At 40.1% G+C, this 25995-nt stretch overlaps 2 protein-coding genes across 3 annotated transcripts in view; one reads left to right on the top strand and one right to left on the bottom strand.

The window, feature by feature from the left end:
- The window catches only part of STARD9 (StAR related lipid transfer domain containing 9), a 101517-nt gene extending 79519 nt beyond the window's left edge, over positions 1 to 21998 (top strand). For both annotated transcript variants that reach the window (XM_039552106.1, XM_039552105.1), the window contains exons 24-34: positions 775 to 11955; positions 12742 to 12939; positions 14097 to 14280; positions 15257 to 15403; positions 16030 to 16132; positions 16705 to 16847; positions 17077 to 17141; positions 17230 to 17435; positions 17839 to 17918; positions 18318 to 18476; positions 19532 to 21998. In XM_039552106.1, coding sequence (XP_039408040.1) covers positions 775 to 11955; positions 12742 to 12939; positions 14097 to 14280; positions 15257 to 15403; positions 16030 to 16132; positions 16705 to 16847; positions 17077 to 17141; positions 17230 to 17435; positions 17839 to 17918; positions 18318 to 18476; positions 19532 to 19633 — 12568 coding nt within the window. In that variant the 3' untranslated portion in view covers positions 19634 to 21998. The remainder of the gene's footprint in view (positions 1 to 774; positions 11956 to 12741; positions 12940 to 14096; positions 14281 to 15256; positions 15404 to 16029; positions 16133 to 16704; positions 16848 to 17076; positions 17142 to 17229; positions 17436 to 17838; positions 17919 to 18317; positions 18477 to 19531) is intronic.
- The window catches only part of CDAN1 (codanin 1), a 35343-nt gene continuing 30093 nt past the window's right edge, over positions 20746 to 25995 (bottom strand). Inside the window, exons 27-28 of the mRNA XM_039552107.1 lie at positions 25863 to 25970; positions 20746 to 25114 (exon numbers count right to left, since the gene is read on the bottom strand). Of these exons, the coding sequence (XP_039408041.1) occupies positions 24959 to 25114; positions 25863 to 25970 (264 nt within the window). The 3' untranslated portion in view covers positions 20746 to 24958. The remainder of the gene's footprint in view (positions 25115 to 25862; positions 25971 to 25995) is intronic.

Below are 25995 nucleotides of genomic sequence, written 5' to 3'. Positions count from 1 at the left end.
AAAACATCCCCAAACCTGCAATATCAGCAGACCTACTATATTGTACATCGAGCTGGAGCTGTTGGCCTTTTTCCTTTGGATTTGAACAGTACCTTCCCTACTTGTCTGTTTGATGTGGTCTTTCTCACTTTTTTACATTTCTCTCTCAATCCTGTCTGCACTTTTTACCTATTCGAGAAGGCTTTCTAGAAGTGGCTTAACTTTTGTTGTTGCTTTGTTCAGACTGTTGGTAAATACTAATTTCTGCATAATTTTATCTTGATTATCCTCAAACTCTTCTTCAGAATATTGGTATCTTTGGTGTGATTATGGATTGGACTTTTACACTGGTCAGCCTTTCTCAAGTTAAATAAACATCTCTATGCAATGCTAAAAGTTGGGGTGCTACAGTGTCTGTCACAGCATGGTCCTTAGCTATTTCCACAGCAGGAAATAGCTAAACTCTGCTAAGTAGATTTCTGTGACTTAGAACTATCTTTTATTTTTAATTAACATTTGCAGCTACTTGAGCCTACAGAGATTCAATATGAAGCTATACCTCATAGCACTGAGCTATTTCTTTGTGTGCAGAGCATCTTTCCAGATAGCAAGGGGATTGTATAGTTAATGACAGAATTTTATTTTTTTTATGCCCTGCTAGAATTGGATTTTGAAAGGCATTAAGATTGTTGCTTCATAAATTGTTATTCTTAATGGCAAGGCATTACTGTGGTGGAAATGTTAAGTGCATTATTCAAGCAAGGATTGGACTTTATTTCTTCTTTATTTCCACAGCTCTTTTTTGAAGAGGGAGTCTGTCTCAAAGTTATCTACCTCACCAAATATTGATCAATACTGTAAAGGTAGTACAACAGGGAGGTTGTCACCTGTAGAATACCTTTACAGAAGTGGTAAAGACATTTCTGGGAGTGATGACCTTAATGATGAAAAGGGGATCTCCTTTTCAGTCCAGAGGCAGCTAACTGAAAAACAAAACCCATCTTCAATTGAAAATAAAAAAGGAGCAGAGAAAGACTCTAATGATTCAGCTATCATGGCTTATATCAATAAAAATTATAAAAAAATTGAAAAGTGGGATGACAGCCCAGGGCAAGCTGGATCTCAAAACCAGACCTCTAAAGGCTCCTCTCCTGATCTTTTTAAGGAGAAAGATGAGCCCAAAACCTTTATTACAGGGAGAAGAATGACAAAATCAAAGGTGCTAGGAGATTTAAGTCAGCCTGTGGGTAGCAATGTAGCACAAAATAGAGCTCAGGTATCCAATAAAAAGATTAGAATGGATATCAGTGGAAAAGGCCACAGGTCTTCTCCAGAAAACTTTCCTAACCAAACGAAGAAAACAGTGTATGGAAACCCACCATCAGTGCATCTAAACCAAACAGTCAAGAACTGGAGGAGAGAAGCAAACTCAACCTTGCCAAGTCATGAGAAGTCATCAGTGGAACAGAAAGAATTTCTGATGGCAGCAACATCAGTAGGTAACCTTACTAAGATGAACTCACAGACACCACTCTCTTATGTTGAAAAAAAGTGGCACAGTGCTGAGATGCTAAGTGCTGGAGTGTCCAAGACAGCCACAGATATGCTGGGGAATTGGCAAGAGGATGATGAAAATGAGATTTCTGATACCGACAGTTCCTATTCTGTAGATTCTCTCTCCTGTGCTTATGCAAAAGCTTTCCCGGAGAAACTGAAACAAGAAGATTTTGACAGAAATAAATGCCTTGCCAACCCAGAAGATTCTGAGAGTGATGACAGTCAAATGTCACAAGACTCTCTGGTAGAAAAGGAAAATAAAGCCAAAAGGCAAAATACAAGCCAATTTCACAAGTTAAACACCCATCATGAGCCAGCTAAGCTTTACAAAAGCAGAACCGAGAACCATATTTCATCTTTGGTGACATCATATGCATCTCGTAGGAGACTGGGAAAGGCTGAAAGAAGCTTTTCTCTGGATAGCTTAGCTGATGGAGAAGAGATGCCAGCAGAAGATCTGGTAGAAGAATCCAAATCTGATTCATCTGATGAAGTGCCAGCAGAGATTTTCTGGAAGTTACAAACTCCTAAATTACCAGCTATACAGATTGAGGAAGACCATGAATCCAAGACCTGTGACAGAGATACAGAAGAGACAAATTATGATCTGAAGTTGAGCAGTTCCTTTTATTTGAACACCAAGCCACAGACTGCTTCCAGTAATGCTCACAAGCAGTTGCTGAAGACAACAAAAGTCTCCTTTGTAGAACAAGAAAGGTCTCTTGAAAGAAGACTGTATTATACAGGTGGAAATCCTTTGCTTACTAATAACGCCTGGTCTTCCTGTGACTCAAAGGTTGACATCAGCAGCCCAAGAATGACAGCATCTTCTTCCTATGAAAATTTGGAATTTCAAGATGCTCATCTGTGCTCTTTGAGCAAACCAGGAATTTGGCTGAAGAAAGATGATCTAAAGCAGTCAGCTGCTGAGGTTTCTTTTGTTTCTGGCTCTAAGCAGATTCACAGTATTACTCACAGTCCACATCATGTAAACGAAATAAACTCAGTTTTCTCCTCTGACACACTGGAAGTACCTTTACCTGAAACAACAACTGAAAGAGGGGCTTCTGAGAGTGGATCATTAAATAAGATTTTTAAGGGATGGACAAACTCTAATGAAAATTCTTCCTTGGAATCTCAGAATGTAATGTCCTCATTTGTTAGCTCAGTAGGACCAAGTTCCTCTTTTGTTCCCACTTCAGCAGAGCATGATTATTATGAACATTCAAAGTCACACCATCCTGAACAAGAACAACTGGACGAATTATCTACTTACAGGTCTGCTACTGAATGTGCACAAACATTCAGCTCTTCGGAAAGCACCTCCACTGCAGACTGCTTGTCCCTGGTATCTAAGAAAGAGGAGAACTCTCTCCCCGCAACACATCCAGAGCTGCCAAAAGATCACACTCTGATAAGAACATCTTTCATCTCTGTGTTGCCTGTGCAAATTGTGGAGCAGAGGAATGGCTGTGTAGATGGAGATTTAGAAGATGACTTCTTCCAAACTTTTTCAAAAGATGAGCTTGACAATGACTATAATAACTTGATGACAAAATCAAGTGTGACAGATTCAGGCAGTGGAAGTGCATCTGTCAGTGCACCTGCTGCTGAGTGTTCTATGGGACTTGCTCATAATATGACCTCAACACAGACATCTGCAGTAAAACACATCCAGTTTGGAAACTGTGGGCAGCTTTTCCCAGTACGAAAAATACCAACATGTTGTGATGAAGGTTTCTTTCTCAGTGACTTAACAAACAAGAACTGCTCTCTAGTGAGCAGTTACAATCTTCAGGCATTGGCTGGACAAGGAGCAGAATCAGCTGATACAGAAGAACTCCCGAGGTCTGGGGAGAGTAATCTGGAAACAATGCAAGAAACAGATCATGAACAAATTCCTGCAGAAGAAGTAACAGCAGAGACAGATTTTTCCTCACAGAAGACAACATATGTATGTCACCCTTTAGCTGCTGCCAGGGCAAGCTATGACCAGTCTGCAGCACCAATGGAGATGTCTCAAAAAGAGAGAATCTGTATGGAAATAAGCACAGATAGCTTGGCAGACATTGTGCCAGAGGTGCCTTCATTCAGAGATCATGAAGAATATGTATCAAAGGATGAAGACTTGCCTTCACTAAATCATTATGAATTCAAACACAAACCTGGTTCAAAGGATTATTCCCCTGAATGTGCTCTAGCAGACAATCAGGCAAGTTGCTTATCCCAGCAAATTTCAGAAAATTCTACATTATGCACTGATAATATAAGAGAAGAAAGCAGTGAAAGTAAAGAACACAATGTCTTGAATTCTCAGTCTGTAGTTCAGAAAGAATTGTCATCCAAATATGAAAACCTAGTGGTAAATGAAGTAAGTTACTTCCTACTGAATGCAAATGGGAAAAACACCGAATCCTTTCCTGCTGCTATTGGTGAGAATACAAATTATTTTCTCCCAGAATCTAATTCAAGCATATTTTACAAAGTTTCAACAAAAGCTAATCTTTTTCAAAGTGCATGTGAGACCGAAAATTATGAGAAACTACTGGAGCATGTCACAATAGTGAAAGGAGATTGCGATGCTTCATCTAATCTTACTGTGGAAGTCAGTGTCACAGAAAGTTGTTCTGATGTATGTTCTGGCTGCCTTTGCACAAGATGCTCTTCAAAATCAACAGGGCAGGAAAACACTACACACAAGACAACTAACATTTCTGCAGAATTTGATGCCTCTGTTCTCTTGGAAATAGAAACACAGAACAAATCCTTACTTGAATCTAGAAAAGAGACATTTTTTGAAAGCGATTGCCCAGAGGATATCTTTCATGTTGAACATGATGCAAATTCACAGCTGGGAAGGGTATTTGAATGCAACACAAATGCATCAGCTGCCATTTCTCAAGAGGGGAGTTCCTATATAAATAAAGAATCGAAAATTTTCAGAAACATAGATACAGAAGAAGCCATGGCTCCTTATCAGAATACAGGAACAGCCAGGGATGAAGAAATAATAAAATCAATCAATAATGCAAGCAACTTAGAAAAAAGTGCATTGGAAATTAAATCCAGACACCCTGAAAGTTTACCTGACAGTCCAGTAGCCCAAGTCCAAAGTGTAACTGAAGACAGGAGTGGAAGGGATTTTAAAGACATTGGTCTATCTCAGAATCCAAAGAAACATACTGATATTGCAGCTTGTGAAGTTCACAGTGAGTTTAATACAAATCTGTGCCTGACACGTGAAGAGATGGACAAAGATGAACTGCAGGAAGCTGGCACAAGGGCAGAACATACTCAGGAATCAAAAGCACTTGTGCAGTCTGGCAGCCAACTTGAAACCAACAGCTTTTGCCAAAAAGAAAAAAGTGAGAAAATAGAAATAGGTATTTGTTCACCAGAGCTTTCTGTTGCTCCCAAAACCACTCCTTCAGCTGTGTGTTCCCCCACAACAGATATTATTCAGAATACTTTGGGCTTCCTTGATACTTGCAAGGGGCTTTTACAGATGAACAGAACAACAGAGAATGTAGCTGAAACAGTACTAATCCCAAGGAGGCAAGGAAATATTTCAGCAAAATTTGAAAATGAAGGACAAATAAATTCTAACGATTCAATTGAGCATTGTGTACCAAACAGTTTGCCCCAGGAAGACAAGGCTAATAAATGTGAAGTGACTGGGAGTGAAGAACAAATTACCTTGACTAACACTGAGGAGCTGGTTATTATGAGGCAAGAAGACATATGCACAGATGAAAATGGTTTTTTTAATGAACAGTCTCCAGCTCTGCATCAAATGTATTGTGACAGAGATGACAAAGAAGAAATTTTAAATCAATTTAAGATCCCTGAAAGATACCTGATGGCTTCAGAACTCGAACAGAATATACTGTTAGAAGATGATTCAAGATACCATGACCCTACTGAAATGAGTAAAGGTGGTAATTCAGTGGACTCTGCTACAGAGATAGGAAATATAGTTGATGCATGTGAATATTCAGTTGATGACAGGGCTGGTATTGACCAATACAGAACTGAACAAAAATTTATAAGTCTCGACAGACATATGTATATGAGTTGCTCTGTGCCATCTCCTGAGCATGGCACTTCAGAAAACTTGAATGTAGGTATTGTTAGAAAAAGACCTGATATTTGTGAATTGGATCGAGTAGGCTCCAGAGCTGAGGAAGAGAAAGTGCAATTAATGAAGCTAGTAGAAATGGCCAAAGCAGACAAACAAAAGCAGGTATTCATAGAAAACACAGAGAAGGTAGAACTGATCTTTTTACAAAACCTGGATGAACTATTCCCTGAAAACAAAGGCAGCTACCAAATGACACATGATGACAGCAGATTAAATGAAATATTAAGAGAAAGCCAATGGGTCTCTACCAGCTTTTGTAGAAATAATGAAGACATCAGCAAGCAACAAAATCCACCAGCAACACTGAAGTGTACAGAAAAAAAACAAGAACTTCAAGACTCCCCATGCCAGACTGTAAATCACCCTTCGTATCTTGGAGGAAGTGATGATTCCCATCTTGTTCAAGATGCTCTCACTACACTGGAAGGATGTACAAAATCTGCTAACAGCAGTCTTGGAACTGGAGCTGTTCTGCCTTACTATGAAACATTAATGGAGAGTGAGATCAGTGTTGGTACATCTGTTACAGCCAACAAAATGAGAGAAGACAAACATCCTCCAGATAAAACACAAAGTAAGAGTGTAGCTCTTCTGCAAACCAGGACCACGCAGGAGAGGCAGGAGGAAGAATCCTTTGTATTTAAAAATGGACCTGATTATGGCATATCTGCACATCCTGTCAATGAGAACAGCTCTTTCACTCCGTACAGTGCAGGTGGTCTTGAGTCTGGAACTGTTGTACTTCAGCAAAGGGCCAAAGGAAGCTCATTTTTCTTGGAAAAATTAGATTCTTCTGAAGATATAATTCAGGATATTAATAATTCTTATGAAGAACACAATATGGATTTAATGGTCAACAAATTATTAAAAGACTGTCTTAATTCCATAGAAGATACAGCTCAAGAGGTAAAGGATACCACTGTGCCTGATTCACTAGTGTTGGATAATTCAAACCTGCTGTCTTCTTCAGAGAAAGAAATTACGGAAGATACAGGGCTGGGGAAAACCTGCTCTTTACTAGAAAGCTCTACACAAAAAATATTTCAGAATATTAGCACAACTCAGAAAGCACCTCGCTCAGGGGGTTCATCCCTGCATGATGAGGAGACATTTTTAAGCGCAAGCTATCCTACAGCAAACAGTAAACCTGAAAACACCAAGCTTTCTGGTGTAGCTGGATATCAGCATGGGCCCACAGAAAACCAGGAACATGAGGCTTCTGAAGAGTGCTGTGTAGACCAGTCAGGCAACGCTGTTTCTGAGAAGGCTCCAGCCCTTTCAGAAGGCCTGAACAAGTCTCCAAGGGAAAATCTGCATTCTAGTAAAGACTTTCTAGATTGTAATAGGAACTTGGGCACTCCTGAATGTTTTCCTGATCTTCTGAATTGTCCAGCATCATCTGAAGATAGTTTGGTTGTCAGCAACGGAGACAAAGGTAAAAATTATATTGTTCTCTCTGAAGAAACAATATATTTTGAAAGTGAATCAACTGATTTAAGTTTATCTGTAACTTTTCCGGGTGTTTCTCAAAAAGGAGAAGGAAAGGAAAATAATTCTGCAGTTGAAGAGGACACATATGCTCAGAGTAATAAGCTCCCTGAAAAAGTGGTGGGAACAGAGCAAAAGGAGAAAATTGTTCAAGGTTATTTCCAGAATTGCAGTGACATAAAAGAAGATAAAATTCATGAGTTCTCAGAACACTGCAGTAACACCAATAGTGTGACTGTACCAGAATCGGGTTTGCTCACTTTCCAGAGCCAAGGACAGACTGGCAGTAATGAACCAAAGTCTCTTCCATCATACTCTGCAGAAGACACTCCAACTGATACACCATTTCAAAGCTCCAAGAACTTCAGTGCTTTTAATACATCTTCACTCGAGGACTCAAAATCTCTAATATTTAGTCAGCTTGAGGACTCACTTCAGGACAGTTGTTTGACTGAGAAAGTGTCCTGCAATTCTGCACATGTGTGCTCTGTAAAAGAAGGAGATTTTCCCCAGTCATTTGCACGAGTCAATTACCCACCCGTAACAGCATTTTCAGAATCTCCTTTAACTGCAGATATAGGCCATGGTGAAACTAGCACATATGATACTTTGCATTCAGATATATTGAAACAGTCTCCATTTGCTGTTTTGCAAATACAAGACACTCAGTCTGATAAAGCTGTGGTATTTGATGAGCCAGTATGTGCTTCAGGAAGTATTTTACTTTCTCTTGCAAAAGAAAACAGGCATTGTCCAGTATCAGACATAGATTGTACTGCATATGAGAATTCTGCTGTGGATGGGGAACCTGCATATGGAAGTAATAGTAAAAAAACTGACAGTGATACAGAAATTAATCAGCATCACTGGGATAAAGTTCCACCACAAGAAGATTGCAAAAAGCACATAGAGAAAATATCAAAGGATAATTCTCTTTTACTACCACCATTACCTTTTTGGGATACTAAAAAGGCAATTCTTGTTAAAGAGGGACTAATGAGAAATACACTTAACAGAAGTAAGGAAGAACTGCATTCAAATATTGAGGCTGAACATTTTGCAGTAAAGACAGAGCAGAGAAAAACATTAAGCAGAGAACCTGATGAAAAGCAAACGAATGTATCCTCAAATTCTCCAAATGAATTAATAGGCTCAGAAGTTACAGTGTTGAAAAATCTGTATCCAAGAGATGTTCAAGTGGATCCTGAATACCCCTGCAATTCATTTAGTCCAGCATACCCCACATACAGAAGCACTGATCCCAGGCAACCATATCACACTGTCTTGGGTTTTGAAAGAAATCTTGCAGATCTGCAAAATAATTGTCAGTATGTGCCTACAGGTGAACAGATAAAACATGTACTAGATAGAACAAATACCGATGGCAGAAAAGAGATTTTACTTTGCAAAAATAATGTATGTTCACGCATTGATAGCCCTGCTGCTGAGGCAGACACTTGTTCAACAATGAGAAACACTGTAAAGAGGAATAATACTCTGAAATCAGAAAGACTCAATTTTTCTGTAAAAAATAATGAAACAAAGTCCATAAAGTTTTTGCCAGAAAACCATGATTTAACTCCTCAAGAATCCAAATTGGTGCAATTCAGGAGCAAAAGATCATATTCTACCACACGGAGTACAAAGGGCTGTAAACAAAGTGCACGGAGACCTTACTTACAAAGTCACGGAGTATCAGCTCCAGCTATTGCTGTTTTCTCTGATACAGAATGTACTTTGGAAGCTTCATCTAAGGCAGATCCTTTGTTATATTCTGCATCTAAATCACTGCAAGATTTGAATATGAGTGTAGAGCCTCCATCACCAACTGAAGATGATCTTTATGGAATTGAAAGATTTTCAAAGCAGGAATCAAAGAACTTTCTACAAGTTAAATCTAAACCCAGATTTCAGCAAAAAATGGCACAAACTAAGAAGCTTGCAAACTGTGATTCCAAAAATTTACAAAATTTTGCAGCAAGAAGCCAAAGTAGCCAGTCTTTAAAAGACTGTACTAGTCAATCTCCATCACCCTTACTGCCCACAGCTCACAGTTCTGTGTGTGCAGAAGCAAATGTCCATTCAAAGAGTAGTTCTGTAGCTCAGTGTAGTGAAGGGAAAGGAGAAGAAGCTGGATACCAACCAGAAACTGATTTATTTTTGCAAGATAATAAAGATGCAATGCATTTTAGATCAAGTGATATCAACCCATACATTCACCCATGGCAACAAGATGGAGCCTGCAAGATTGGCTGGAAACAGTATGTTTTTGGAAGTGCAAGTGATGTCTCTTGCAATCAAATTCCTCTGAACATGGAAAACCGTAAAGTTATGAGATGTTCCAGTGTAGACAATGGATTGAATTCTCAAAATTCTCCTTTTCGTTCTCATCTAAGTTCATATGCTACAGCAAAAGTTTTGTCAAGCACTTTGAGTAGCATTGAAGGTCTTCAAGAATGGGACAGTGTCAGACCAGACTTTCAATCAGCATACTCGAGTGACAGTGCCAAACAGTACTGCAACATATCCAGTGAAACGTTGGAAACGAACTCAGAAAACAACACTGCTGAATTTGAGAGTCCTTCTGCACAACCTGGTAACTCTTCAGTGCAGGTTGATGAAATTGTACTGTTATACCCTTCTGAGTCTGAAAAACCTTCCAAAAAACCACCAGGGATTACATGTGAGCAAGGAACACAGACAGTGACTACGGGAAGGTATAAACGGCAGAGAAGACATCAGAGAAGCTATACAGATGTTTCTGCAAAAAAGGAGGAAACAAACAGAGATTTATTTCATCTACCTTCTTCTTGGACAAGCATGCAGAACCTCTCCATGCATCTGTCACAGCTTCTTCAGAACACTTCTGAGCTGTTGGGAAACCTTTCCCAACAGAGTATTATAGATAATGAGCAGAGTGCCAAAATCAACCAAAAAGGAACTGAAGGTGCTCTAAAGTCTACTAGATCAGATAGCTGCACTCAGACAACAGCAGATGTAGGCACTCAGACTGAGATTTTGGAAGAACGTCAAAGCAAACATGAAGAAAAACAAATGGAGGCAAAAATGGAAAAGGAATTGAGGGCAGCTCAGGCAGTAAATATTGATTGCAAAGAAACTGGTGCAGATACAGTAGGAGAGATTCCCAAAAGGAAAGAGGAAATACCCTCTCTTGAAGAAAGAACACAAGAACAAACTGGGATGAAAAGCCTGGGCAATTCTGACTTCCATGACAGTCTTGACAGCATTTTGGAAGACTCCTTTATGCATCTGCCTCTCTTACCCAAAACTTCCACTCCTATGTTGCATTTTCAAAAAACATCATTAAATGCACAGCAGAATGTAGCTTTTTCTAGCACCAGCGTTTCACCTCTCACGTTATCCTTGCCAAGTTCAGGGCAAGATGGTTCTTCATGCACTGTAGTTAGCAGCCCTACTAATAGCACCTCTCAATCTCCAACGTCTTATGGTCAGGATAAAAGAAGTGTCAGTGAAACAGAGACTCCAGCTGAAAGAAAATTTTGGTACAAAAATACCCTGCTAGTCGATAGGGCCTCTTCCCCTATTCTTACTCTTAGTGCTAGTCCCAGCAGCCAGACTGCTTTCAGCAAGTCTGTCTGCCCTACTAAGGCACCTCTTGGATATTCCAGTGCTGCTTCAAGTCCCCTTCACAACCAGAGAAGGCTGAGGGCAGGTCCACAGCCCAGCATGCAACATCATGTGGACAATTTTTCACAGACAGAAACAGACAGTGAATCAAGCACCTCTAGAGAACAGAAGGGCATAAGAAAGAAATCTGGAAGTTTCTCAGATAAGAAAGCAGCCAAAGAACTTTTAGGACGGAATGGTTCAAAAGACTTGGAACAACAGCGTAGACTCAGGGTTGACACCCACACTACCATTTGTGCAGAACGGCTGTATCACTCCAGCAGTATGTTGGAGGTGTCGGGCCACAGCAAAGTTGTAACGGGTGATGTCAGAGACCAGGGTTCAGTGGCGCGTTCACTTCATTGTATGTATGTTACAAGGGGTGGAAGAAGTTCCTCAGGTGGAATTGGGCACGAAAAATACACTGGGAATTCTGATACTGCTTTGATTCATAACTACCCATCTCCAAATGCTGACTTACTTTTTAATCAAAAAATTAGTGCCACTTGTTCAAGTAAGACAAATGCTGGCACTTCCTCAGAACCGCTGGTAGAAGCATCTTCTCTACAATTTCATGATTTCTTCTGGAAGAATGAGAACAGCTGCCCTCCCCCACTCTCTGATGTGAGCGATGCGCAGACTTCCTTCCGAGACGACAGTACAGATTCTGTCACTGGAAGTGAATGTGACACTGAAATTCCTCTCAGCAAGAATACTACTTTTGCAAAGCCATACAGACCCCGGAGCTACAGCCTCCGTGACTTACCCATACACAATAAATTTAGCAACTGGTGTGGTGTTAAGAGCAGCCCTCCTCCTTTGTTACTTGGCCTGAGTGGCAGCGTGACCGATTTAAGAAGTCAGGCAGAAAAGAAGCCTAGAAGTACACGATCAACAGAAATGGAAGGGAATTACCAGTCTTGTGACAGCAGGAGCAGAGAGATCAAGAGACTTCAGAGAGAGCGTGCCCAGATCATGTCTGGCATTCACCTGGATCTGCATCAGCATCCCCTCACAGTGGAACTGACTGAAGCAAAGCTCAATTACGGCATTGGGGAAACAGATGCCCTGTTGAGGGTCCTTCAGAGAGGAACTGCAGATGAGCCAGTGGCAATTCCAGTGAAGCAGCAACTTTATGAAAGGTAAATTACTTAATGTGGTGTTGTTTTAAGTATTTTGAATACACTTCATGCAGCTTAAATAGCATTTAGTAATGAGCACTTAATCACTTAGTCACACTGAGTGAAGCATATGTGAAGAGATACAGTATTAGGCTTATTTTAAAAACTGTTAAGCAAGGCATTTAAGACCAAATTTTGGGGTTACTCCAAGAAAACAGGGAAAAGTAATTTGGTGTAATTCAAATATAGTGGCACCCCACTCTTAAAATTTCTAGCAGCTACAGGAGTTTTCATGTGTACCTGGTGATGTGGGAATACATTTAATTGCTTTATTGCAATGTAAAAATAATTGAGACATCTTATTTATGGAAACGTTTCATTCATGCTTCTGTGAATAAATGCCAATGTATGAATAGACAAAAATTATTTTTAACTCCCCATAACTATACAAAATAAACTTTTTAAAAATCAAGATACTTGATTCTTGTGATTGTAGAAGTCAGTTTGGGAAACCTTTGCAACAAAAAATTTTGATGCAACTACAATAGTCTCCATCCTCAATTTGCCTCTCAGCCATTACCAGCAGTAATCACAACCCTCTTGTACATTTCCTGCTGTTAGAAAATAAGTGGAGTTTTAGAATTTCTGCATCATCTCTCAGCATGTGGACAAAGGGGTATTAGATGGTATTAGATTCCTAGAAAAAATTTACATTAAAAATCCACCTAATATTTAAGTGCTTTAAAACATCAGAAAATGTAACTTTGCAGGGTGCATTTTGTCACTTTAATCATGTTTTCCCAACAGACACATGAGAACTATTGAAACTCTGAGGAAGGAAAGAGTAAAAAGGCTACAAAGATACCAAAGAAGCCGAAGTCTGAGTCCCCAAAAGCATTTGAGTCTGTCCCAGACTCTGGATGCAAGTCAGAGGGATCTAGATCTCCCCAGCAGACGCCGAGAATATCTGCAACAGCTGAGAAGAGATGTGGTGGAAAACACCAGGTAGGGCATTAGAAACCTCTCCTTAGGCCTGATGTTCATTAAAAGTGTTCACAATGGGTGCACGTTAATGATTCTTACTGACATCTGAGACTTCAGCAGCAGAATTCTTTTCAATGTGGATGCATTAACCTTTGGGACAGAAAATGCTTTCAGGAAAACACATGCCTGATTTTAGAAAACACTCATTAAAATCTTGGGTCCAGTTTTATTTCAGTCCATAACAAGTGCCTAATTTATTATACGTGTATGATGGACAGGGACAGCCAAGTATTCAGTCTGGACTGATTAGAGACCAATCTGTCCTCTTACTCCTTGTTGTGATTTAGGAATGGTATTCTCCAATTTAGTACTCCTGCTAAAATCAGCACTGCTTCTCCTCCCCTCCAACTGGAGGTAAAGATCACAGGTTGAGATAAGAGTAATTTTCTGGAAACAGCAATGAGATAAGAAAATGAACAGTAACAGCACCAGCATTAATAACAAAAGGTATAAGAAAAGAACATATTCCCACGGAAAGCCCCTGGCGATAGACAACGTGGGATGGCTCCCTCTGCCACATCTCAACTGGAAGGAACCCTTTCTCCTTAGAAAAGCCCCTTTCCCCCACCTCCAGCAATGATGTGAGGTGGTACAGAATAACCTCTGTGTCCTGGCCATGCCCCCTCCTGGCTACTGCAAAATTAACCCTGTCCTGGCAGGAACCAGGACACTCCTTCACTAGCTTAAAAGCCACAGAGTTCAGTTTCATTTTAAATATCAGAAAACTCTGCAACACTTCACCATTTAGAATTTCAGTTTCTCATTCCCCACCATATTCTCTAAATGACTTTTGCTTCCTTTGTGGTCAGGAGACAGTTAATTTCCCAACACAAAAAACTTGTATGTAATATGCCAAAGCCATAACCTTGTATCATATGGAGACCTGATTTAGAAACCACTGTAGTAATCTCAGCAGCAAACTGGACTTGCAATCTGAGTAATTTTCCAAGGCTAATGTCTACTTAGCCTTTAGTGAGCAAAGAGAAGCTTTTTGGAGGCTGATATGGTGGGTTTTAATTGCTTTTTTGGCAGATTTTCATGTTCTAAATTGAAATATGATTTTCTCATGATATTTCAATTAATCATGTGTGTTTTCCCTTACTTTTCCATTCTTACAGAGTTCAAGAACCGAAAAGAAGAAGCATTCAGCACCCTTCTGACATTGAACTGTTGCTCCAAGACTATCAGAGGGCACGAGAAGAAACTAAAACTGAAATTGCACGAGCTAGGGACAAACTCCGGGAGAGAGCAGAGCAAGAAAAAAGGCGGATACGGGAACAAATATTTTCTCAGTTACAGAAGGTGGGCATTATATTGAAAGTATAAATAATCTTGAAGATCTCAGTATTTTCTTTTTATGTAGCTTTTTATTTGGTCTTCTAGCATTGAGTAGTTGCATTGGTAAAGTAAAATCTTCAGTCTTTAACAACTGTATTGGACCAGCAAGTTAAGTCAGGGGCTTGAGAAGTAAACAAAGAGCAAAAAATGGGACTGAAAAGAGATCTTTTTATAAAACTTCTTCCCCTTAAAAGCATCCTAGCATTATTTTGATAGTCTGAGCTCTTATATGTGAAGAAAACAGCAAAAGCTGCATTTTCCCAGACTGCCAAGTGTTGGAATTGTAAAAAGAAGAGAGGCCCGGCTCCGGCGGGGGGAGAAACTTGCAGACCAGCCAATATGGTTGATAAGAGCAAGACTCCGTTTATTAGCAATCCAGAGGCACTTATATAGTATACCAGCTTGTTAACTCTTAAGTGGCTTAAAACTTACCAAAGCAAATTTCTACTTCTACATAATTGGACTTACATTGGCAAGCTTCTACAGTTATGTTATGATTAAAAGAATTCAAAGTTCACCTCCCTTTTCTCCCGGTTAGCACATCTTATCAGGACAGCTGCATCGTTTCAAAACTCCCTCTTTGTTTCTCAGGCTTGGTTCTCACACAAGAATTTTCTCATGGAGAGTTTTTCTCACACAGGCCTTTTGCTTGCAGGCTCTTGCTACAGTTCTTTTATTGATCCCATAATTCTATGAATGATCCATGTCCCTGATCCTTTAATAATTCCCAACAGCCAAGTTTTACAGGGTCATTCACCCTGTGGTTTATATAGTCCTAGGCTTTCAAACAAGTCTGTTAATTTAATGCTTTCTGTATGGCAATTTTTGTCAACGCTTCTTGAAAGAAAGTGGATTTCTTTAGATAACTCCTCTTTCAACTTTCAGTGCTGGTGTGGGGTTTTTTTTTTATTTGTTTGTAATACTGTGATGCCTATTACAGGAAGAAGCAAGACTGAAGACTCTTGCAAGTACAAGCACTTTATGCACAGACTCCAGCCTCAGCCTCTCCTCTGGCCCAACATCTGGTTACAACAGCAGTAATACTGCTACATACACTGCAAGTAACTTCAGCAGCCAGGAGGGGCAGGTGAGAAAATACTGGTGGGTGAGACTGATGCTTCCTGATGCTTCGACCACAGGGACATAATGTAGGAACAGAGAGGGTTTTTGAGATGATTCGTATTCTGTCACAGCTATCAAGCAGGACAAGTTTGCATCACCAGTACACAGATGGGTGACATGGGGTGAGGGAGCATTTTGCCATGTAATTGCAAAGGACAGTGACACTTATTTTTCAGGGGTTTTTTTGTAATTCATAGATAAAAAATCAGATAATTACTACTATCAGTGATCTGTCAAATGTTTTAGAAACAACAGGCCTTTTCTTTTGATAGATCTGATCGCATTTGATATTTTCAGTGCCTCCCTCAATGATACCTGCATTGACTTAAGAGTTTCCATGTGTGAACATGGACTTTCCTGAAGTCATTTTTGAAGTATGCACCCATGCTAGTTCTTTACACCTGGTTTGTTAAATTTCCCAAGTCAGTTTCATTTCATAACTAGAAGAAAGGCAAAAGTGTTACTTCATGATAAAGAGAGGCTTCCAACCTTGTAAGGCAGATTTGCTACTAATATTCCACTGCCTATATAACACACTTTCTTTTTCCCGGTTCAAACACATGCTTCCACTTCTGCACTTTCTTAAATCAGGTTTCTTCTGGAGATACTTTGGTTTCAAGAGATACACGAGGTCGTTCAACTGTTAGAAATAGTCAGCTTTATACATTGCAATTGCATAAGGATTCTACATTTGGTAAGTAAAACATACATCTGCTTATTTTGATTTTTATCCCAAAATTTGAACTTGAATCTAGGTATTGCAAGGATGTCCCTACCATTACATGACTTCAGAAAAATACTACCAGCCAGTAGCCAGAGCTTAGAATTTCTTAAATAGTGATTTGTTTCCTCTGAAGTTGGTCTTTTGATGTGGTAATATCAAAGTACAGCGTTTTGAGATAATATGAGGATAATATTTTGAAAGGAGGAAGGAAGCACGGGATGTGGGGCCTAAAGCTGCAATGAGTATAGAATTGTACAAGCAAATTCTTAATTTTAGCCTCAAGACTTAAGCTGTCTATTCTTCCTTATTTTATTTTCTTACATGTGGCAATAACCGTTGTTAAAACTTCAGTCCTGCAAGATGTAACTGCAGTGTAATTACCAACACACAGAATGTCTAGGCAAGGGATGTTATCACTCCTTCATTAGGATCAGATGGATTAAGGGCTCCAGTGGAGCATTTAAGTCCCTACAATTTAAGAATAGTGGTGGGGTTCCTTTTAAATTTTTTTATTCCCCCTATGGCTTTTTTATTTCCTGCAGAAGCCAGCAGAATTCAGCCACCTCTTCCTTCAAGTGCCACCAGCTGTAGGTTTACTCATGGATTAACTATTTCCGTCAACTCTTCTTCAACAAAAGGATACCAAGATTTATCCAAACATATCTTGGCTAATGCTACCACTGAGGTAAGTAAAAACTGAGTTTTCACTTATTCCTTCTAGAAGCCGTAGCAAAAATGGGTGGGACAAGTTTTGTTCTACATCACAAACAGTTACCTATTTGTCAGGTACAGACGCACGCACACTGAACAATTTTAAAGGATGAGTAAAAGTGAGCCAGGCTGCAGCCATGGGGTGCAGAAGAGAGTGTGGGATATTTGAGTGAAGCTGGTGACATTTGTCATTGTTTTCTAAGGTAATGGCAGCATGCTCTCACAACCTGAGGAACCTCTACATGTGCCAAGCAGCAGCTGGGTGGACGTAAGTTTATGGCAGGTCTGTATAATGGGAGGCCTTTCTCTGTAGCTGGCTCTCTTGTGGGCAAATACCTTTCATTTGCCTTCGACAGGTATCAGTGTACAGAAAAAGAGGTGCAGGTGTACTACAAAGTCTTTCCTTCAGCAACAAGGCATGGATTTCTGGGAGCAGGAGTGATAGAAAGACCTCTTCCCTATGTGTGGGGACTGGTGAGAGATCCTGGCAAGAGGCATCTGTATGACAGCTCTATCAGCACAGCTCGAATACACAAGAAGGTAACCAGCCACATTCACCTGGGTGAGTATCCTCACACACGGCAGATGACAGTCACCATCACCATTAGGATGTAGGCAGCCAGGAAGAAAGCTAAAGGCATCTTATTTCATTTCTTCAAGTGTAAATAAACAATTTCATTATTTAATATGGAAACTTCAGCTTTGCAAGACTTTTCCAAAGTAAGGATGATATTCAACACATCTTGCCGAGAAGTGCAGCTAGAGACAGTGGTTTGAAAGTAAAGATAAACCTGAAGTGGCTTGAAAAAAGCATTTTAAATTATATATTACAGCCTATGAACTAGAGCTCTGCTCTCAGGCAACAAGTCAAAATAAAATATGTATTTACATGTAAGGGGTAGGGAAAAATTGTGACAAGCTGAAGTTGTCAAAGTCTAATTCCCCTTTCTTATTTTTTTTCCCAGTATATTTAGTGACTGATACCTCCCTATGTTACCTAAAGCAACCCCGGGATTTCTGCTGCATTACTGTAGAAGCTAAAGAGGTAAAGTGAACATTCTCTCTGCAGCACAGAGGAGGAGTTGTTCTGATATGTTGGTTCAAGGATAAAGGAGAGAAAGAAGTCAATCTTCATATTTGCAGAAGCACCAGTGTAACAGAAAGGAAAGCCATGCCAGTATCACACAAGTGACTTACGTGTAAAACCCTCGTGTGAATGACAATTCCCAAACAAGACCCATTAGACAGTAACACAAGTGTTACACAGTATATTCTGGTTGCAAACACACAGGATTTTGACAAAAACATATTTAATAGATAACATGAAAAATTATTGCTCTTTTAATTAAGTAATGTGAGAAATACACCTCATGGCAAACAAAGAAAACATTGCTATATGCATAAAATTTTTCAAATTGTCATCTTTACACCTTGTCATGTGCAGGAGAAATTGTCTGTCCTGGCTATTCAGTCTGTCTATGATGCATCCATGCCTCACCCTTGTAAAGAAGCAGTGAGAGGGGAGATTTTACCAAGTGCTTGGATACTGGAACCTGACATAGTGAATGGAAGAGAGATCACTAGAGTTATTTACATGGCACAGGTAAGATTTTTCTGTATGTCCAACTGTGAATGCAAAAAGCTGTTACACAGCAGAACACTTAAGAACTGGTAACCAACAAAAAATACAATCCTTATGCTATGCTCCATGTACTTTATGAAGTCACTACAAAGTTGCCTCTTTCACACTTCTCTAACAATGCAGAGAATCTTACTAGGACTGTGTTTAAGCACATGTTCCCAAGTTTTTACAGCATCCAAAGCTCCTTCCTTGGAGATCAAGCTCTTCTGTAAAGGTTTATTAGCAATTTTAGTATATGTTGTGTTCTCATGTGATGAGCCAATATGGAGAGTCTTGTTTCTATTTTCGTCTTGCTGTGACCACAGGAAGTCCAACTTGGGTTATACTATTTTCAAAATGCCGGAAAATACTTGGTGCATATTTCTAACCAAAGCCATTAATTCTTCACACTTAATAGATACAAAAGAGAAGTCAAGATTAGGATTCCATTTAAGCATAAGAAAATGAAAATTTTTTAGACTCATTTGAAAACTAAGCTCTCTTTGAGACAGTGGTACTAAGTATTTAAAAATGCCCAGAAGAGAATGCCTTAATGGTTAAATTTATTTAAATGCTTATGTAGAGATAAATTACATTAGTCCTTTAAACTAATTTATTTAAAACTTAAGGATACATTTTAAAATATCATTAATTAGCACATGCAGTTTACAATGCATAGCTGAAATGTATATATGCATTTAAAATTTTTATATGTATTTTATATTGCCCTTTAGCGTATGCATACACATTTTTAGTAACACTGTGTGTCTCAAACTAGTAAACTTTAATCCAAGCTCAAACTCAAAAGCAATGTGGGTCATACCTGCCAGAAGCAACATCAAATAGCAAAGCTTTGAAAGTCTGTGGAGTATTGGGAAGGAAAATACACAAACCACACAGTAATGACAGCATTTGGCTGTAAACTACTTTTGTGCCTAACATACTTGTTACACATCAGAGCTATTCCAGACTGGAGAAGGATTCTGTTTAAAAGCAGGTACAAACTCCAACATGCAGCCTTTTTCCAATTCCTGCAGGTGGACCTCGGTGCCCCGGCCATTCCCGCCCGGCTCCTGAGTTCCATGGCGAAGCGGCAGCCCCTGGTGATTGCTCGGCTGGCTCACCTGCTTGCTGCTTAGTGCTGCAACACCACCGGCCACTGAAGAGCAGCTGACAGCTCACAGGGACACACAAGTGTTGGAAAGGGTTACAGAAAATGCTGCCTCCTAAGGCAGCCACCACCAAGCCTCCCTTCAGGAGCCTGGCTGCTACTGCTGGACTATATGGAAGTACAGTTAGAAAAAAGGATCAATTGTTTAAGCCAACACTGCTTAGAAGAAACGTAGCAAGTTTCGTGGGGAATCTATCCTCCTGGAGACAGCAGTGGAAAACCTCCATGGAAGAGAAGAAAGGTGTGCTGCTCTGTAGAGAGCAGAGGAAGAGACTGCTTTACAATAGCCAGAATCTTAGAGTGTATTACTTAATTCCTGTTTCCAAGCAGCTTCAGAGATCAGCTTCTTTCTTTAAGTAAGTTTAGGCTGGAAGCAGTATCTGTATGGCTTGAGCACTTGAGCAGAGCTGCAAAGCCATTTTCTAATGATGAGGTAAGTATCAAATGCAGAATTCCTGACTGTGTAGATAAATGATTTATCTTAGCTGGCTGCCTATCCTTCCTTCCCCTTGAAGAGGGAAGTTAAAGCAGTGCAATATTCACTAGTCACCCTACACCCTGGATAGATTTTTTCATGTATTTGGCTGACTGCTTGCAGCCAGTGTGTTTCAGATTGCCACTACACTATGCAGCATCAGTGGACACCACCATACCTCAGGACACAGTTTTACTATACTGCAGAATCAGGTGCTTTGAAATAAAGAAACCAAACAGTTCTACACAGTGACACTGTCATGGATAGTCTAATACTCAGTAATCAGCTTGTTTCTAGAATTTAAATACTGCAAGTAAGAGTAGCGCCAACATTTTTCTACAATGGCTATTTCTATCAGCCCTTCTACGCTTTCACCTAAATGCATTAAGAGCTGAAAATATAGCCTGGTCGTAGTCTTACCACATTTCTTTGTTCTTCAGCTGTCTCACTACAGCAAGTACAGACTCTTCCCATTCAATTACCTCATAGGACTTCTGTGGAGCTTAGTCCCACAATCCTGCTGTCAGGCTTTATGTTTGTTCAACACAATCCCTAGCTGGTTCACATACTCCTAAATCGAAACAAAACCACAACCACCTCAAATATCCAAATAACTTCATTTAATTTGTCAGCACAACAGTACAGAATCACTTTGGATGTATCTAAGCAATAAAAATTGCTATGTTATGCTTTCATTAGCTCAAAAAAGCCCCCATTGTTCGAGAAGCTCTTGCACTTTGAATTTGTCAAGTGAGAAATGTGTACTCAAGCATCCACCCTACTGCAGTCAGTGCCTGCTACTTTAACACAGTTACTGTCAGTACAAGGTGCGTTTCCCCAGCATATGGTGAGGTTAGCTGCACTTCCCACCTTTGAGTTCAAGAGCCAATATCTACTTTTACTCTGTCTTTGCACAGGTGTCATTTTGGCGCTCAGCTTCTATGTTACTTCCTGTTACTAATATAGTGAGTTTTAAATGAAAAGACAATAGCTATTTTAAATTGATACTTAAGAAAATAGCAGTTTTGATACATACCAACCCAAGGCTTCTTCCTCCAGCTAGATCAGGTAGGATAACAAAACCTTTAACTTACAAATTTGCTTTGTTTAATCTTTGGATCACCATGGTTACGATCTTAACACCAATATATTACTGTTCTTTATTTGGTGAGGCTCAAAAGCTTTGTTAAAAGCCTGAGTCACAGCATGGTTCAGTTTGACCATCACACATTTTACACAGCCCCTCAAGGAAGAATGGATAACCTGTCACAAAGTTTTCTGCAACTGAGCAAAATGAGAGCGTTCCAGATTTGTAACCTGTCAAAGTCCCCCCTTTGGTGGAAACCCAGAAGGAAGAGCAAACAAGGCAGTACATTAAAGCCCCAGGAAAAATGAGCAAACCAGCAGCATGAGATATTGACTCTGTCCCCAGGCTGCTTCCATAGCTCTCCAGAGGAGGTAGGGGAGGTCTTCATACAACCCACTAAAGAGTTGCTCAGTGCTTTGCTTTTTTTCCCTTTTATTTTGGACACGGCACTAGTGATAAAGCAGTTTTTGTAGGAAAAACATCTTGGGGGATGCCTGTTGATCAACAATGACAGTGCCTATGAAGGATAGTGTCTTATTGTACAGTGCATCAGATGTTTATTTTTATATATACTTAATATTTTTTTTCTACGTTTACAAATTAAGTTATTTATATATGCTTGGTTTGGAGCGTTTTTATATGCTATAAAAGCTAAGTTTTATTTTTATCAGTATTGAATTAATGTAACTTTTTTTTAATACAATCTTCAATTGATACTAAAAAGCCTATTTATATGAATGTTTTCTTTTGCAAATACAACGTTTTATGGTACTTGCTAATGTATGGCATTTGTTTGTTTGGAAAGAAGAAACAAAAGCCCAGCAGATATCAAATTTGGTAATCTACAACAGGCAAAAACCAACCTCCTGTAAGTTAGTGCTGAGCAGCAGATGGTCAAACCAATTGTATTGTACTACCCACGGTTGCATCTCTGCTCCTAAATCAAGGTTGCTATTTTCATATCCACAATAAATGGTATTTTCTACACAAGAAAATGTGCCCCACGTTATTTTGCTCCAGCTAAAATACCCATCTATGGAACTATGCTGGATAGAAAAACACCACAAAGGCAAGTTTGTGATGACAGATGTAGGTCTCCCACTTACCTGCTGAGGAATGGGCATGAAATATGAACTTTTGGTACAAGAATCAAGAAGCCAGTCACTGCTTAAATTTGGGTTCTGTGACAGTGCTTTGTCCAAGCAAAGGGGGCTTTATTTGGTTATTTAAAAAAAAAAAGACAGTGGCTGGAGCTTCTTCCCGAGTCCTGTTATACCACTCCCTAGACCTGCACATTCAGAAGGAAGTTAAATAACACCATATTTCCTGATTTTCTTTTGAGAGCTGTGAGTTTGCAGTAGGAAAGACTGGCAGAAGAAAGGCCACACCCTCAAGCCCTGGCTTTCAGTGAGCTCCTGCCCTCCTGCCTGCAGCACCTCTGGCACCAGCGGCAGTGCCCAGGACAGAGGGCCTGAGGTGCTGAGGAGGCCGCCAGCCCAGGGGGCCGCAGGGTCGTGTTCTCACACACGGTCCCACGGCCACAGGCAGAAAACCTGTGCTCCACAACTGCTCCCAAGCCTTGGATACAGAGTGGGGGGTCTGGCTTTACAGAGCAAACATGCCTGGGGGCCGTGGGATGCCCAAGAACCAGTGCCACTGCATTGTGTCGTAAGAACACAGAAACAGAGCTGTTTCTTACCTGCTGGGTCCCGCTACAGCACTGTCTCCTGCCCCGTAGGGCACAGCTGTGTTCTCTGGTTGCTGGAAACTGCTCCTGGGGCTTGGTGACCTTTTAAATAAAAACTTCCAAACATTGTATTAGAGAAGGAGAATTCTGGTATGCTGAGTTCATGAAAATGGCTGTGGCCATGATATCTATGCAAAAAGTTTTATGATATCCAAATAAAACCTGTGCCAGAACCAAGAACAATTTTTTTCACTAGCATGGATTCCAGCTTCTTCCCCCTTCCACCACCCTGCCCTCCCTTACATAACAAAGTAGAGTTCTATTTCAGTAGAAGCCTAGCATGCCAGACAGGAGGTCTGTACTGCACTTTCTCTGCTCCATGCTTTGTGGCAAGGTACCCGTTTTGTTCTTCAGCCTAGTACCAAGAGGTTCTATATTGACAGCTTGAACATAAGACATTTAATAATGTTTATTATGACAACAATTTCAAATGAGATCTGCAGCAAAACATCACATAATACTCAGCCTCAGGGAGCAGGTATGGCATGATATGGTGTACTTGCTGTTCAATTTGTATTGAATTGTTCCATTCGTATTTGTATTGCAGCATGCCTACTGTTGGGGACTCTCTCATTCACATCAGAAAACCCCTAAAAAGAGGAATGCAGGTGGAACCTGCCAAATCTTTCAATACAAGTAAACAAGCCAAGAAAAATCACAGTACAGTTCAGACCCAGATGTGCCTCTATGATTTCTCTTTCTGTATCACATATTTTAACAGAAGCCCCAGTTCTACCTAATGAGCCCTATCTGTAGTTTTTCTCAAATCACTGACTCCAAGATGTTACCTTTTCTCACCTCATACAGGGAAGAGGTTAGTTAGTTAGCAAGCTAAACAGCCCTGGGCTTCACCTTGTCCAGAGGCTGTTCTTAAATCAGAACTTGCTTTCTGGAAAACCTACACTATTAGGACACTCCTAGACAAAAGGAAATCATGTCCTCACTGCTATGGGGTAGGGGGAGGGAGTCCCATGAGACAGCTGATGAGCACCTAAACATACTCTGCTACTCACCAGCACTCCCTGCCCCAAACGCCAGTTCAAGGAAATACTTGGGGAGAAGGGGGTGAACAGGAGGTTCTCTTGGTGACAATCTGTCTGTAAGGGCAGAAAATACCCACTGTCCTCCAAGAAACGGGTCCCTTTCAAAACCCACTCTCTGGGGAACATCATAGTGCTTCTTCACTACTTTGTCTGCTCTTCCAGGCTGTAGTTTTCTTGCTGCAGCACTTCCTGACTGATAAAACCCAAACTCAAGGCAAGAAAAAATATAAAAAGCCAGTGAATAGCATCCAGATGCCATTTATGTTCACAACTATAAAAGTGTCTTAAAAATACTGTCTTCAGTAAAAAATATAAACAGATATTTTATCCCTTATTTCTATTAAAAGCCCTGGGAAATTACAAATTCTGTTTCCAACAAGAGATGGAAAACTTTAGCATCCTTTCAGAATAATGCTATCGATGGTCTAGTAGATTTATTTAATATGGTTTAACTTTTAAAATTAGTCTTAAAAAAATTAAAATCAAACCTTCAACACTGAGCTTACAATGAAAAATAAATATAGGCACATCTCCGTGTCACATAGGTTCACCTCTTCCTTCCCCTGACTGTAGAGGCTTTGTTAAAAGACAACATGAGAAGTCATACTGAGTTAAGAGATAGCCACCAAGAAACCATCTCTCTGATCACAAAGTAACTTGAGTTGATTCCTGGGTTTGGTCACAGCCTGTTGCTGCACTAATAACAAAAAGTGTCTCTGAGTCTCACAGCTGCTCTGAGACACAATCAAGGTGCTTAAAAGACTTTTGGCTTGGAGATCCATTTGCTGATGTAAATCCTTCAGCAGAGTCACCACGGCAAAATGTCCAGGACAGAAGGGCCAGTGCAGGTTTTGCACAAAGTGACCTCTTATCTTCAGTATGCTCCCAGCAAAGAGCTCCAAATCCTTTCAGAAACACTGAAAACTCCATTTGCATCTTCATTAGTAATTTGTGTTCACAGAGTCCACCTCTGTTAACTTTGTGTGGTCACAGTACCTAGAGATTGTTCTGGTCAGCTCACAAGGGTTAGTCCTGGGCTCTATCTGACGTTGCGATACAAATACTCGGGACAGCCTTTTCAGGTCTTTTACAAAATCCTGTAACAAACAGATATAAACCAGAGAACTCTTATTAACAAATGCTAACAAAGAGGCTTACTTAATTTTTCTGTAAGTATTTTACAAGGTTAAACATACTGATGGTTTTCCACTGCAAAAACCTAGACAAACTACAGAATTGATGAGTGCCTGCAGACATGCTCAGTCTTCCCTCTGATCTCCACACCCTTCTCAGACAAGATCACTGCCACAATTTAAATGGTTAAACAGCACCAACATGTAAGTGCTCACCAGCCTTGGAATACTGTCCATTTTAGCAAGGCATTTGGGTGGATTCCTACATTTTGACTGTGGCCAGAATAGTGAGACTCCTCTAGAACAGTCCCACTGCTCTAACACTGGTGGTAGGAGGCACAGGGATTTAAGGGCATGACTGGTCAGTTAAGACCCTTCCCAACACATCATTCTCAGCTGGAATGCAGCAAGCACACTCAAGCTAGAACTGAGAGCTGGTAACTGAGACAGCTGGTCTCCAAACTGGTTTACAATTTTCTTGGAAATGTTTTCACTGCATGGGCAATGTTGGAGTCACACAAGTACAGCTTTCAGCCAAACACTAGCAACAGTAACAAGCTTTGTTGGAAGCCAGTCCTGCCTTTTTATTAAGCAGGAACCACAGATGGGAAGGTTATGGGCCTTATCTACATGAAACAGAAATACAAGGATTGGCTTTTGTGTAGCTTTACTTTTTATTTCACTTATTGTTCACATACATAAAATTACTTACTGAGGGCCAAGGGAGCTCTTCAAGGCTAAGCAGGCAACTCTGGATTTCACTAGTTCTCATTAGTTCATGTTCTACAAGACCATGAAGCAAGAAAAGGAACAAATCCCACTGCACGAGAGAAGAAAATACCAAC

Source organism: Corvus cornix, chromosome 5, assembly GCF_000738735.6.
Source record: "Corvus cornix cornix isolate S_Up_H32 chromosome 5, ASM73873v5, whole genome shotgun sequence".
Classification (NCBI taxonomy): domain Eukaryota; kingdom Metazoa; phylum Chordata; class Aves; order Passeriformes; family Corvidae; genus Corvus; species Corvus cornix.
Note: the sequence above shows the minus strand (reverse complement) of the source record. Positions and strands in the feature narration are given on the sequence as shown.